Raw genomic sequence first — 12,886 nt, forward strand, 5'->3', positions numbered from 1 at the left:
TTTTCTTCGCAGCCCATGAACCGCCAGGGCAGAATTGAAATTGCGGCGTTTATCAAACGGGTCCGAGCCTTTTCCTTTCCTCCTCTTTGTTAAGCAGAAGCTCAGGCGCTGCTCCCAGTACAGCACCAGTCCTCAAGCCCAAACGCAAAGTCTGAGAAAGAAATTGCAATGCATCCACTGGCACCAGGGAGCCATAGAGCTAGCGTGTGCAGGCAATAATTTATCCTAAGCCTTCTAGTGGCATTTTATGTCTTTTTGCTGTAGTGCTATTACAGCTTTGATTACTCCATTTTTATGTTTGTCAGCACAGCATATGGGCGAGATAATTTGTATTCAAAGTATTAAACTGGTAATGTAAATTATTAAAGACCCAATTCATAAAGGCAGTGCGCATCACATGCAGATCCCTTCCCCAGACCTTTCCCCTCCTCCCCTGGATTCACAGACCTGGCTAACCGGGTTTGCAAACCAGGGTGGGCACGGGGTGGGACCCCCAGCACGGGTGTGGGATGGGGACAGGGACACTGCCACTGCCTGCATGTCCCACTCCTCCCCATGCTCCTGTCACCCACCGGCGCATCTCATTTCAACATCTCTGAAGGTGTGACAGGGATGCCAAAACGTTCCCCTGCTTTTACCCTTTTTCCTCCAGAGCACCCCCAAACCCCACCAGTCTTGCCAGGCTCTCTGGCTGTAACCCCCGCGACAACAGGCGACTGGTTTCAGTAGCTGTTTACCCAACCATACACAGCACCGCCGTGTTGAGCAGATGCCGTCTTCTGTTTTTCTCATTACCAAGATTTACTGCCTTATAAGCTTATTATTGACTGAGGCTTTAGGCTCTCCTCGGGGCTGAGGACAAGGGGAACGCAAACTCCCGGCCACAGGAGCATCCCTGGCATGGTGCTGGAGCTCCAGGTGCTTTTTGGGGAAAATGTTCCCCTGGCCTCAACCTCTCCACCCCACAACCTCTGCTGCCATGGGGTGACACGCCAGCTCTCCATGACACCAGCACCAAGGAAAGGAGCTGGTTTGCTTTTATGTGTGTGTGTACCTGGTACAAAGTGCGGGCAGGGATGGAAATGGGAGCACAACAAAGCCCCAGAGGTGAAGGAGGAGGATGGAGGAGCAGAGCACACGCTGAGCCACAGGTAGAGAGATGGCTTCTGGGAGGGGGAAAAAGAAGAAACTAAGAAGCTACTATTTGGCTACTCGTGTTCACAACACATCAGTATATTCAGAATTCCTTTTCCAACATTTAAAAAAATATATATGTGTGTGTATATATATATATATACACACACACATTCATGTTTCATCACCAATTAAAAGAGAGAAAACCCCAACCTGTCCCACACCCACTGGGGCTCTGTGACCCAGGCTCCCACCTGGGGAGGGCAGGGCAAATAAAATTTTATTTATTTATTTATTTTTAACATTTTTATTATTTTGGAAGGCATCTATGGAGATATGGAAGATGTGGATGCCTCTCGGTGCCTGCAGCCCGAGCCCAGCAGGCTTCCAGATGTCCGTGTGGCTCTCCCACCCCAGACTCCTAATCCCCTACTTTGTCTGAGCCCTGGCTGATTCCTGATGCGTTCGGCTCACCCGGCCCGAATATTTTTCCAAATATTTCTCCCTCCCATCCTCATGTTTCACCTCGAAGGAGAAGCGCTTCACCTTCGTTATCAAGCCAATTAGTTGGGCACAAAAGCGGTGAACAGGACCAAGCAAGCTCAATGGCCTGTAAAATCCCCAATATTTCAAGACGGGGCCGAGGCCAAATATGACAGTTTTTAAAAAAAAAAGGGAAAGAAAAGCGTGAGTAACCAGAGTGCAAGGATGAAAAGAAAACAGCAACCACACGGGTTAACGAAAGGAAAGTTGACAAACGGGGCAGCCATAATTCCCCCTACAACTCGGAAGACCAAAGTTTGCAAGGAACAAAAGGAAATGATTAACAGGGGAAATATGCATGGTACAAAAAGGACTTTTTAGTCCAAAAAGGGATGTCCGTATTTAGCAGCACTTGGTTCCTGTCATCAGGGCCCTGCGCCTTCCTGGACGCATTTCTCCCCCACGAAAGGCAGAAGTCACAGAGGGAGCCCCTGCGCAGCCGTGTCACACACACACCGAGCGCCGCGTGTGCCTTGAGGATGAGGGGAAAGAGGCAAAGAGTCTGGAGCGAGTACATAAATAAGGAAAAACCCTCTTATTTAGGAGTTGTCTCCCACTGAATGCATTCAAACCCCTGGAAGTGCCCATTGCCCATGCAAGACCTGAGCACAGACCCCAGCAGACCCACATGAGACCACCCGCTCCCTTCTACCCAGACCCAAACCCAAGACTCCCTGTCCCTCGGCCACCCCCACGGCACTGTCACTGTCACCTCCATCCCTGCCTGTTGAGCAGTTTTTGCTTTTTTAAATGTATATTTATTTATTTTTTACCTTCCAGTAAGTTAGGAGTGTCGAGTGCAGTCTGGGCTGGGTTTGCAGGGTACTTCCTCGTGCTCCCGCAGGTGAGTAATCGCGTTTTAACAGGAAAGGCGAAGGGCTGAGCCTCTAACAGAGCTTTCCCTCCAGGTAAAATGCTGGGGGAGACAGTGAGATCTCCCACAGCCCGGCTTTCACAGCTCCACAGCCCCTAAGGGACCCCAAAACCAGCTGTGCACCAGCAGCGGTGCCCCCCAGGGTCAGCATCACCGACAGCGAGATCTTCAATCTAACAGCTCAGTGCCATTTCCTCAGGTCCTACCCCATTTCCTAACAAGGCCTTGAAGAAAGGGCTCTCTTTGAGGCTTGTGCTGGTTCCTCACCTTACAGTGTGCTCCCAGCAGCTTGCAAAAATTAAGTTACTGCCCAAAGCAATGAGATAAACCCGCTGCAGACCCAGCGCGTTTCCTTTCCCTCTCCCTGCTGCAGGGCAGTGACCGTGGGCAGGATGAGGGCTCGCAGCCACAGGGAACCAGCAACCAGCTGATGAAGCCCAGGCCAAGGAGGATGCCCAGCCTGAGCCCTGAGGCTTACAAGAAGCAACCACCACCCCGATGTATTTAAGCAGGCGAGAATCAAGCAATCCCCCACACCTGCCACGCGTGTTCATTTTCTACACCAACATAAAGCACACCCCAAGCTTCACAAAGCAGCAGTTAAAACCACTTACAGGTAATAGGCTCTAACAAACAAAGCCAGGACACATCTCATTAATGTTAAAAAAGAGCTTTTTTCCCACTTCAAGTACCCCTGGGAGGTTTCTAAGGGGAGGGACTGGGGAGAAACAGGCGTGCAGGGGAGCACCCGGCCGAGAGGTGCCAGATCTGGGGGCAGAGCAGTGGCACTGCAGGGCTCAGGAGCCAGCAGCAAACACCTTCGGGACTCCCCCCAGCAGCTCTCGGCTCCTGAAGGCGATTTTCCTGCCTGTTGGATTCAGCCAGCGATGTGAAATCGCCCCTTGCCAGGGGGCGGTTACACGACAGGCGTCCTCTCACCTGCTCCTGCCCCACTTAGGGACCCAGGTGGCCTCAGGGCAAGCCCTTGGCAGCCCCAGCTCTGAATGAGGCCGTTAGCACAGCCCGGGAGCCACCCTATGCCCTCATCTCGCTTTATTACATCCATACCAGCCCCAACAGGGGGATCGGATGCTTGTGGGTCACCAAGTATAAGCCAGGCAGTAACCCTGCCAGGTTTTCCTCGCAGGGCACACAAACCCTGCCAGAAACGCTGCCCGTTTTTTGCCACAAGCTGAATCATGCTCACAGAGCAGCTGCCTGGTGAGCGGGTCCCTCTGCTTTGCTCTCCAGCACGGCCACGATTTGCAATTCAGTTTATTGCATTAAAACCTGGCACAGCCCTAGCAGAGAGAAACAAACATGTCACTGCTGACGGCCACTCCTCCTCGTCCAAGAACACTTCCAAAATCCCTCAGATAGGGCTTGTTTGGGGTTTCCTGGGGCAAATGGGCTTTCCCCATTTCAACCCCAAATGGGGTTTTGTAGGGCAGCATTTATTGGGAATAAATAAAGCTGCCCAACCAGCCCTTCAGAGGGAACAGACACGGAGGTGTTGTGACTCCGTCGGTATCCCCAGCGCAGGCTCCCACCTTCCTGCGGACCTCTGCTAGAGCGGGAGCTGTTTACTGCTAATTGACTCAACGTGCGTTCGGACCAGGATTTTTAATTAATTTTATTACAGAGGAATTAATGCACTGCTTCCCCACAGACGCATTAGGGTACCAACGAACCTGTACTGCTGGTCTGCATCCCCTGCTCTCACCAACACGCTGCTGGGCTTATTTTGGGAAGCAGAAGGCTCTACCCACAGTGCTCTCCCTTTGAGGAAAACCTACAGTTGCCCCTCTGCCACCCCATATTTTAGGCATCCAGAGAGGGGTCCCCAACCCTTCCCCAAGGGAGCTCCTTGCACTCACAGCCTGCCTTACAGCCCACACGGGGGGATGCAACACATCGCATTTGGGAACCGAAAGCCTCCTCTCAGTCAGCTCCAGCAAATTCACTCAAGAGCAAGGCTCTCTCCATCCTTCCCCTCCCTCAATCTGTTTTATCGTTACCCTTCCCTGCATCTAGCAGAGTTAATAAGAGACACATTTACTCTGCATGGCTCTGGAGTGAAGTTGAGCAAGAAGTTTTAGCTGCATGGCAGCCCAAAGGAGAAGCGGCGCCTGCTTTGCAACACAAGCATCTCAAAACATTTAGGGGGTGCTCTGTCAAAAAAACAGAGCTGTGTGGAATTAAGCAGCTCCCAATAACTGAGATGACAATGTCTCCAAACACAAAAAGCAGCAGTGGTGGAGCAGGGGGAAAATCCTGTGCTATTTATGTACATTCACACTGTGGTGTTTATCAATGGTAGCGCATTCAGGGGGGGGAGCAGCAGCATCACTACATCTGCAGTACCCAAATTCCAGTCCCCAGAGTCCTGTGCTAGCCTTGTATTGAACAGCATCCCCCAGGCATGCCATATTTCAGGAATGTGCCGAGCAGGAAGAGGTGCACGGGAAGGTCCAAGACCTTAATCAAGCCCTGCAACTCGATAGATTTCCAATACAACTAAGACAAAGAGGTGTCAGCTCTAGTTCTTATTTGCTAATACTATCAATTGGGGCTCAGCTCACTAGCAGTTAATTCAAAGCCAAGCTCGATTTGCACAGCAGTGATCTACACTAATTCCCATATGTGGCTAAGGGGAGATTTTGCCAACTAGACAATAGAAACAGCATTAGAGCTCCTGAAACGATGCCATTGCTTTTCTCTTCTGCTCCACCACTTCCCATCAAGTTTCCACGTGCTGGCATCTCCAGTTGTCTTCTCCCTCACGACACGAGTCACATGGAAAGGGTAGGGAATACAAGGGCATCTATTTCTTTTCCAGATGCAGTTTTTATTCAGGCTTTTAAAGCACAACTTCCCATAAACTGGGAGCCAATTTCACACTTGCTTTTTGTTGTTGTTCATTAAAGACACTAAGAATTGCCATAATTAAGCAATTATGGAAATATTTCTAAGTGATCCAACCAAAACTTAGCCTTAAAAAAAAACTTGCCACATGTTGCTATGTTCCATAAAAGTTTATTAGCTGGCTTCATCTGATACCCAGCACTGCTTGTTTTTGCTTTCAGGTTGTAGCCCATCTCAACATTAGATCAGGCTCAGTTTTGCCAAGACACTATGGTTATTGAGAAGTCACAGAAAGCCAGACATGTACCCAATTAGGCAATGAAGCTGTTTTATCCACATTCGAATTATTTTTACTGCCTGTAAGCCTGGCCCTCATTAATCTGCAATTTGGCTCAAAGGAAGCCGTGGCAGCAGCCCATACCCAGAGTTTACACTAATGAGTTACCCTGTCCTCTTAAGTCAGCTGTGCATGGCAGCGCGCCTCTTCGACCTGCTGTTAATGCAAGTACCTCCTCACGCCCATCTCCTCCTGGCTGCCAAGCAAACACCGAGCCACAGAAGGAGCACGAAGGGGTGCTTGCCTTCCCTTCCCTGTGCTACCACTGCTGGGGAAGAGCAGGGTTAGAGCCAGCAGACGGAGACCGAGCGGTACCGCTCCCTCCCCAGGGCTGCGAAACACCCCCAGGTTGGGATTGTCAAGGACCTGCTCTTTCCAGTGCCAGAGGGTCACTAACGGGGAAAGAGACCTGCCATCATCTCCCACCCCACGGCACCCAAGTCACGTTTGGGCTTGTGTCAGAGGACGGACACAGCCCCAGTACCTGTGCCACGCTCCTACGCAGCAGGGAGATCGACTAGGCGCCTCGCTCCTGCCATGAATTAAGATGCTAGAAAAAACCACAAGTCTGAAACAGTTTAACACAGGACAAAAAAGGCACATTTTAATATGTACAGCAATGCATTTGGGCCATAAATTTACCCAACACAACTGAAAAAAAAAAAAAAAAATCCAAACTATGCTTTTATACTTATTCCATGGTGTCAGCCTCATTCCTAGCCACCTACCTTTCTCTGCATCTCTGAATGCTGCTATATACACACACAAACAAACAATTACGTCATGAATGTTCATTTAGGCTCCCAAGTTCAAGTAATAAAGTTCAAACTTGCATAGCATCTTATGCCACTCAGCCATAAACAGTTACGATTGCATATTAGCTGGAGCAGCCATCTCTTTCAATTCAGCCAGTTTTGGCTGGCCACCATTTATTTAATTATTTTTTATTTTTTAATCCTTGAGTCAGAATGTTTCCTAAGTCACCAGCCCTGAGGGATGCCACAGACTTCAAAATGAACCTCTTTCTCGCTGTTGTTAAGATCCTTTTAAACCAGAAATTTAGAGTGTTGTCAAGAACAGTTTTAAAAATGTAATACTGTTTATTTTGCTTCAAAAACATTTCAGCATTCTAAACATACAAAAAAAACAGAACGTTGCAAATTTGTTTAAGTACAGAGTGTTTTTGAACTTCAGTTGCTGCACTGGCTCTTCACTTAGTTGACGATGAAGAGATGTCTACAGTTTCAGTTTAAAAACTACCGCACTTAACTAAAAAAATCCATACACTTCTCATGCCAGCTGAACCCCCTTCCACAACTAAGAATGGCAGCAGAATGCTATTTCACTATATACAGAAAGACAACTTTAAGCTAAATGGACGCCCACTGTAGTGTAAATAGATCTACCCTCACAGTGCATGCTTTGGGCCATGGCACCCCGTGGAACGTACAGCCTTTCCCAGTAATCACTGCTCCTCTAAGGCATCATAACTCTAAGCATGTACCACAAGAATCTGTCTAGTTTTTACAAACTATAGATATGTACAGTTTATAACCCAGGATTTTCTAGCCAATAACCATATAGTAACACCACCTTACAAATTAAAAAAATGCTTGAAACATTTTTAAATGCTTTGTTACACCAACAGCAAAGTGCACAGAGTTAGGAGAACACTAGAGCGCCTTTTCATTTTAAAAATGTTTGGAAATATGTACAACTTTGATACAGTTTCAGGGTGCTCACTACACCCATGGCCACTTCATGTAAACCAGTTACAATTTCTAGAGCACTTTTAGAAACTACAACGCGATCGGAATCCAATTTTTTTTTTTTTAATTAAGCCTAATAAGGGCAAGAGACACCATCTCAAATAAGAGGTGCTTCATTTACGGTGTTTCCCCTACTCTATGGTATTCACATGGAGACAAGTATTGTACAGTTTTATTCGTCATCATCATCTTCATCCTCCTCTTCTTCATCCTCCTCCTCCTCTTCGTCTTCTTCCTCTACCTTTTTCCGAGCAGCTTTGGTTGCTGCTCCCTTTGCGCCATCAAACTTTCCTTTAGACTTGTAGTCTGCAACATCCTGCAAAGTCAAGGGGATGTCTTAATTTGCTCTAAGTAGCAAACACATCAAGCATTTGTACAGCAGCGGGCGTTAAGGTGAAGGGACTGGCTTTCTGCAGCTGCATCCCCAAGAGGGGAGGCAGCCAGCGTACAGGTATGCAGACACTCGAGCGTATTTGGCTGCCCCCAGACTACGGAGGACTTGAGCCCTGCGTTCACAGTTACTTTTCTGAGGAGGAGAAGTAAGAGAACCCAACTTCTCTTAGAAGTTTCCTGCTAACAGGACAGAGCTCCTGTAACAGCACAGCAAACTCTTTGCTGTAGCAGCACGAGCAGCTGCTGTTGCGCTTTGTTTGGGGAATTTCTGTGCCACTGGAATTCACCTGCATGCCTCTAACCTACTCTGCCCCAAAGTATGTCCAGCCACAACTCAAAGTTTGGCTACACAGCACACTGAGAACACGTCTACCTGCCAACAGCTCTACATGGGAGAGTTGCTCGTTGCACTGGGGCCACCTCAGCTTGGTCTATCATATAGAAGCACTCTAACACAAGAGCCCATACGGAAGAGACAAGGAAAAAGCTAGCCTTACCTTCTCGTACTTCTCCTTCAGCTTAGCTGCCTTATTGTTATAAGGCTGCTTTTCCCCATCACTGAGGTTGTTCCACATTTCACCAAGTTTCTTTGCTACATCCCCAATGGATATGCCAGGGTTTGTGGACTTGATCTTGGGGCGGAACTCTGAACAGAACAGGAAGAAGCCAGACCTTGGAAAGAAGCACCAGAGGACAGTGAGCACCACGGCAGTATGCCCAAGCAGCACCCTGTTCACCCACCCATCACCCATAGAATTCATACGTACACTCACATGCAGCTAACAAGTAGTTATTTTTTCAGTATACATTTTGATTTTACTGAGGGTCAGACACACAACTTTCACCCAATGCTGTTCTTATTAAGTGTTCTTTATCCCCACCCCTCCCCAATTTCATCTTAGATAGGGTCGCAGCAAGACTTCAGTCATTTCTGTGTCTTTCATCACTGCGAGTTTAAGGGTACCAAGACCTGACAACTCCTGCTGGCACTCTACATGCTCAAGAGTACAAGCTGCTTACAAGACAATGTCAGTACTACCAGTACTTCTATACCAACAGTATATCCCATCTACTTATTTTATGGTTAACACAAAGGCAGGTCACAAGTACTTCAAGATAAATCAAAGTTATGTTTCTGCATTTCACGCCTCGGTCACTTACGGTGGTCGTTTTGGGGCATTGGGGTCCTTCTTCTTCTTGCCACCCTTAGCTGGTCCATAGTCCTTCATTTCTCTATCATATCGTACCTTATCAGCCTTTGCCATTTCATCAAATTTAGCCTTCTCCTTGCTTGACATGGTCTGAAAAACAAAAAAAAACAAGACACCAAACCACGTGATTACCCAACTGTTCAATAGCTGGCAAACTTTAAGTAAACAAGCCAACACGTACCAACTCGACAGGGGCGTTTCTGAATTTGTTTGTTTTCTAACTGGACCACATGGGGACGAAGGTCCTGTACTAGGCACAGCAGCCACAGCTGGCACAACGAGCAAGAGGAAAATGGCTGGAATGGCACACATACAACCATGGTCCCCCTTGCGGACATGAGTCTTGAGGGAGGTGACCACTTAAGAGCACTGCTTGGAAATCAGAAGAAAGCCCAGACTGTAGTGGAAGCACTTAAATGGGCAAATGCCATGGGCTGAAGCCTCCACAATTCTTACAGCAGCATCACATCAGTGGCCACAGTACACACACACAAACATCACAGGAGTCCTCTGTGTTCAAGCGTATGTATGCCACACTAGCAAGAACTTGTCACTTCAAGAAGCCACAAATTAAGGTACCTTCCACCTCTCTGAGCACTTCTTGGAAAACTCTGCAAAGTTGACTGGAACCTCTGGGTTCTTTTTCTTGTGTTCCTCACGGCACGTCTGCACAAAGAAGGCATAGGCAGACATCTTGCCCTTGGGCTTCTTCGGGTCACCTTTAGCCATCTTGACTCTGTAGGGAAGACGGGAATAAAGTAACAAGTGAACACGTGTACATGTGAATGTGCGTGTGTATAATGTGCAAATGTTTGTATATACACACATACATCCACACGCAGCAGTGTAGCAGTCATGCTCCCATCAGTTATATATGTTTCCTTCCTGTCCCCCAATACCTCTTGCTGTCCCCCATGTGGAAACTTAAAATTATTCCTCCTTATGACTTGGATTGAAGGCTATGCTAAGTGAAATTGGTCATTGGATTTAAGTTTTACACCAATATATTTACAGCGTGTCCAAAGACAGGCTATTAAATACATTAAATACATATTAAATCCTGCCCAGCAAGCATTATATATGAACTAATATAAAATATTTTAGTTGGCTACCACGCTGGGGCTTGAGCAGTGCACACAGTGCTGGCCTGAGCCTCGTCCCTTCAGTAGGGGAATTCCCATGATCGCAGCTGCTGCCCAGGTAGGGAGGGTTATTCCTCCCGGGGAAGTGCAATAACCTCGACAGATAAGGAGTTGGGCGAAGAACGTCCAGTCTGAAACACAATGGGACGTGCGTGGGGAGCCACGCGTGGTCTTGCTCCACCAAGTGCCACCGAGTGCCACCACGCTCCGTGCCCGGCACCGCAGCAAGAACGGAGCGGGACGTGAGCGGCCACTCGCTGCGAGGAAGACGCCAACTTTCGGGCCGTGTCCTCCCCTCCAACTTTTCGCCCCCGGCGAGGCAGGACAGCCCGGCGGAGCGCAGCAGCCCCGAGCAGTGCCCTGGCACCGCCGCGCTCCCGGCCCGATGCGGGCGCTCCAGCGCCGACCCGCGCCGTGCGCCACCCGCAGCCGGGCTCGGGGGCTTCGGGCGAGCAAAGTTTGGGGCGAGCGAGCCCGCGGTCGTCCCGGCCTCCCCTCCCGCCATCTTCTCGCCCCCCCCTTTCACCCCCCTCCTCCTCCCTTCCCCGGCCAAGGTCACCGCCGGCGGCCGGAGCGGGGCGCGGGCACCTGCGGGCGGAGGGGGCCGGGGGCCGGGGCGGCGGAGCGGGGGGAGGGTGTGTGGGGGGGGGCCCCGCGCCGAGCGGCGGGGCGGCCGTCCCCTAATAATTCATCTTCCATTTTGTGAAGCGCCTCGCGATGAAAGAAAGTGCCCCTGAAATGCGGCGGGCCGGCGGGCTAGGGGGCGGCGGGGGGCCGGGCGGCGGCCGTGGGGGCGGCCGGGGGGACCCCTCCGCCGGCGGGGCCCGGTGCCACCGGGGGGAGCGGCTTCGGCGGCGGCCGCGCTGGGCGCCCAGGGCCGGCGCCGCTCGCTAAGATGGCTTCTCCCGGCGCCGCCGCCGCCGAACAAAGCCGCGCACCCCCCTCCTCCGCCGCGCTCGCCCCCCGCGCCCGCCGCCGCCCCCGGCCCCCGCCAAAACGCCGCCCCCGCCGAGCGGGGACCCCCCCGCTGCCGCCCCCCCGGGGCTGCGGGGGGCTGCGGGGCCGGGGCTGGGGCCGGGGAGCGGGTTGGAGGCGCTTCCACCTCCCCCCCCCCCCCCCCCCCCCCCCCTTCCCGGAGCCTGCCTAGCGCAATACTCTGTAACAAAGGCTCCCGTGCAGCCATTATAGCCGCGGCTACGCTCCTCCGCGCCGCCAGGAAAAAAAGTGCGAAAAGGCCCCCCGAGCCCCCCCCGGGGCCGGAGAAGGGCACGGCGAGGTGGGGAGAGAGGAACCGGGGCGAAAGCGAAAGGTTTGAGCCCCCGGCGGGGCGCCTGGGGGGAGATTTCCCCCGCCGCGACCCCCCTCCCCATCGCTGCGCTGCTTACACGTCTTTCTTCCCTTCGCCGGGCTCTCCAGCGCCAGCCATGTTAATGCCCACAGCACGGGCGGCGCGGCGCGGGGAAGAGGCGATGCGGGGCTCGGCCGGGGGCTCAGCCCCGCAAAAAGGCCCGGGCCGGGTAGGGGAAGGGCGGCGGGGGCGGAGGCGAAGCCACCGGGGGAGCCGGGAGGCGGCGGGGCCGAAAAAAAAACTGTTTCGCCGGGACACACGGGCGCAGCGCGCAGGGTTTATCCCTGTCAGATGCTAAAGCGACAGCCATATTAATGCAGAATAAACAGCGGGCACGGCACTGCGCACGGCCGGCAACTTTCCCCCCCAGCCGCCAGCCCCGGCCATCCCCACCCGGGGGGAAAGGGGGGCAAATAAAAGCCGAGGGCGCCGCGCGTTTTGCCGGGCGGCGGCGAAAAATCCCTGCCCATGCGGGGGAGAAGAGGAGTTATAGTCCCGGTGTAGTTACCGCACCAGCCATGTTCCTCCCGGCGGCACGGCGCGGGGAAACGGGGCTGCACCGGGGGCAGGCGGCGCCGGGGGGCGACCCCCCGAGGGGCAGGGGCGGAGGGCGGGGGGCAAACGCGGCTCCCCCGGAGCCCCGCCGCCTGCCCGCTGCAGCAACCCGCGCGCTGCTCTCCCCGTGCGACGCTGGGAAGGGAGGGGGTGGGTGGGGAAAGAAACTTTTTTTTTTGGGGGGGAGAAAAAAAAAAAATATTATTATCATTTAAAAAAAAAAAAAACGGGGAAAAAGGAAGGAAAGGAGGAAAAAAATAATAATAAAAAAATAAAAACCAAGGCGGCGGGGGAAAAGAAGGAGGCGAGGGAAGGCGGCGGGGCAGGGCGGGGCGGCGGCGGGGCAGGGCAGGGGGCAGCCGCCCCCCGAAAAGTTGCGGCGGGGCCGCACGTACCTGTATTGTTCGCGGCAGTGTGGCCGGGAGCTGGAGCGCAGGGCACGGCGCGGGGCTCGGCGCGGCGCGGCTCAGCCTCGCGTTGGCTGCCTACGAGAGCGGCCTGATTGGCTGCGGGGCTCCGCCGTTTAAAACAACCTCCTCGCCCGCTCATTGGCCCGCCGCCTCATGAATATTAAGCGCCGCCCCGCGCCCATTGGCCGCCGCCGCCGAGGCCGTTCATTCAAAACTGGGCGCCCGCCGGGGAGGGAACGGGGGCGAGGCGGCGGCGGCGCGCCCCCGGGAAAAGTTTGGCGCGGGGGCGCGCCCGCGTCCTTAGC

At 52.5% G+C, this 12,886-nt stretch overlaps 1 protein-coding gene across 1 annotated transcript; it reads right to left on the bottom strand.

Moving 5' to 3' along the window:
* Nucleotides 1–6,700: 6,700 nt before the first annotated feature.
* HMGB3 (high mobility group box 3) lies at nucleotides 6,701–12,648 on the bottom strand. The gene is made up of 5 exons (XM_032196311.1): nucleotides 12,567–12,648; nucleotides 9,706–9,862; nucleotides 9,077–9,216; nucleotides 8,413–8,587; nucleotides 6,701–7,838 (listed from the first exon to the last, which is right to left on the bottom strand). The coding sequence occupies exons 2-5, from the start codon at nucleotides 9,853–9,855 to the stop codon at nucleotides 7,695–7,697; spliced, it is 609 nt and encodes a 202-aa protein (XP_032052202.1). The 5' UTR covers nucleotides 9,856–9,862; nucleotides 12,567–12,648; the 3' UTR covers nucleotides 6,701–7,694.
* Nucleotides 12,649–12,886: the final 238 nt, after the last annotated feature.

Source organism: Aythya fuligula, chromosome 13, assembly GCF_009819795.1.
Source record: "Aythya fuligula isolate bAytFul2 chromosome 13, bAytFul2.pri, whole genome shotgun sequence".
NCBI classification, from domain to species: Eukaryota; Metazoa; Chordata; class Aves; order Anseriformes; family Anatidae; genus Aythya; species Aythya fuligula.

Coding starts and splice junctions, on each gene's coding strand:
- HMGB3 (XM_032196311.1), bottom strand. CDS start 9,855: ATGGCTAAAGGTGACCCGAAGAAGCCCAAGGGCAAGATGTCTGCCTAT. Junction 9,217..9,705: donor AGTGCTCAGAGAGGTGGAAG/GTACCTTAATTT, acceptor TTTGTTTTTCAG/ACCATGTCAAGCAAGGAGAA. Junction 8,588..9,076: donor AATGCCCCAAAACGACCACC/GTAAGTGACCGA, acceptor CTTCTTTCCAAG/GTCTGGCTTCTTCCTGTTCT.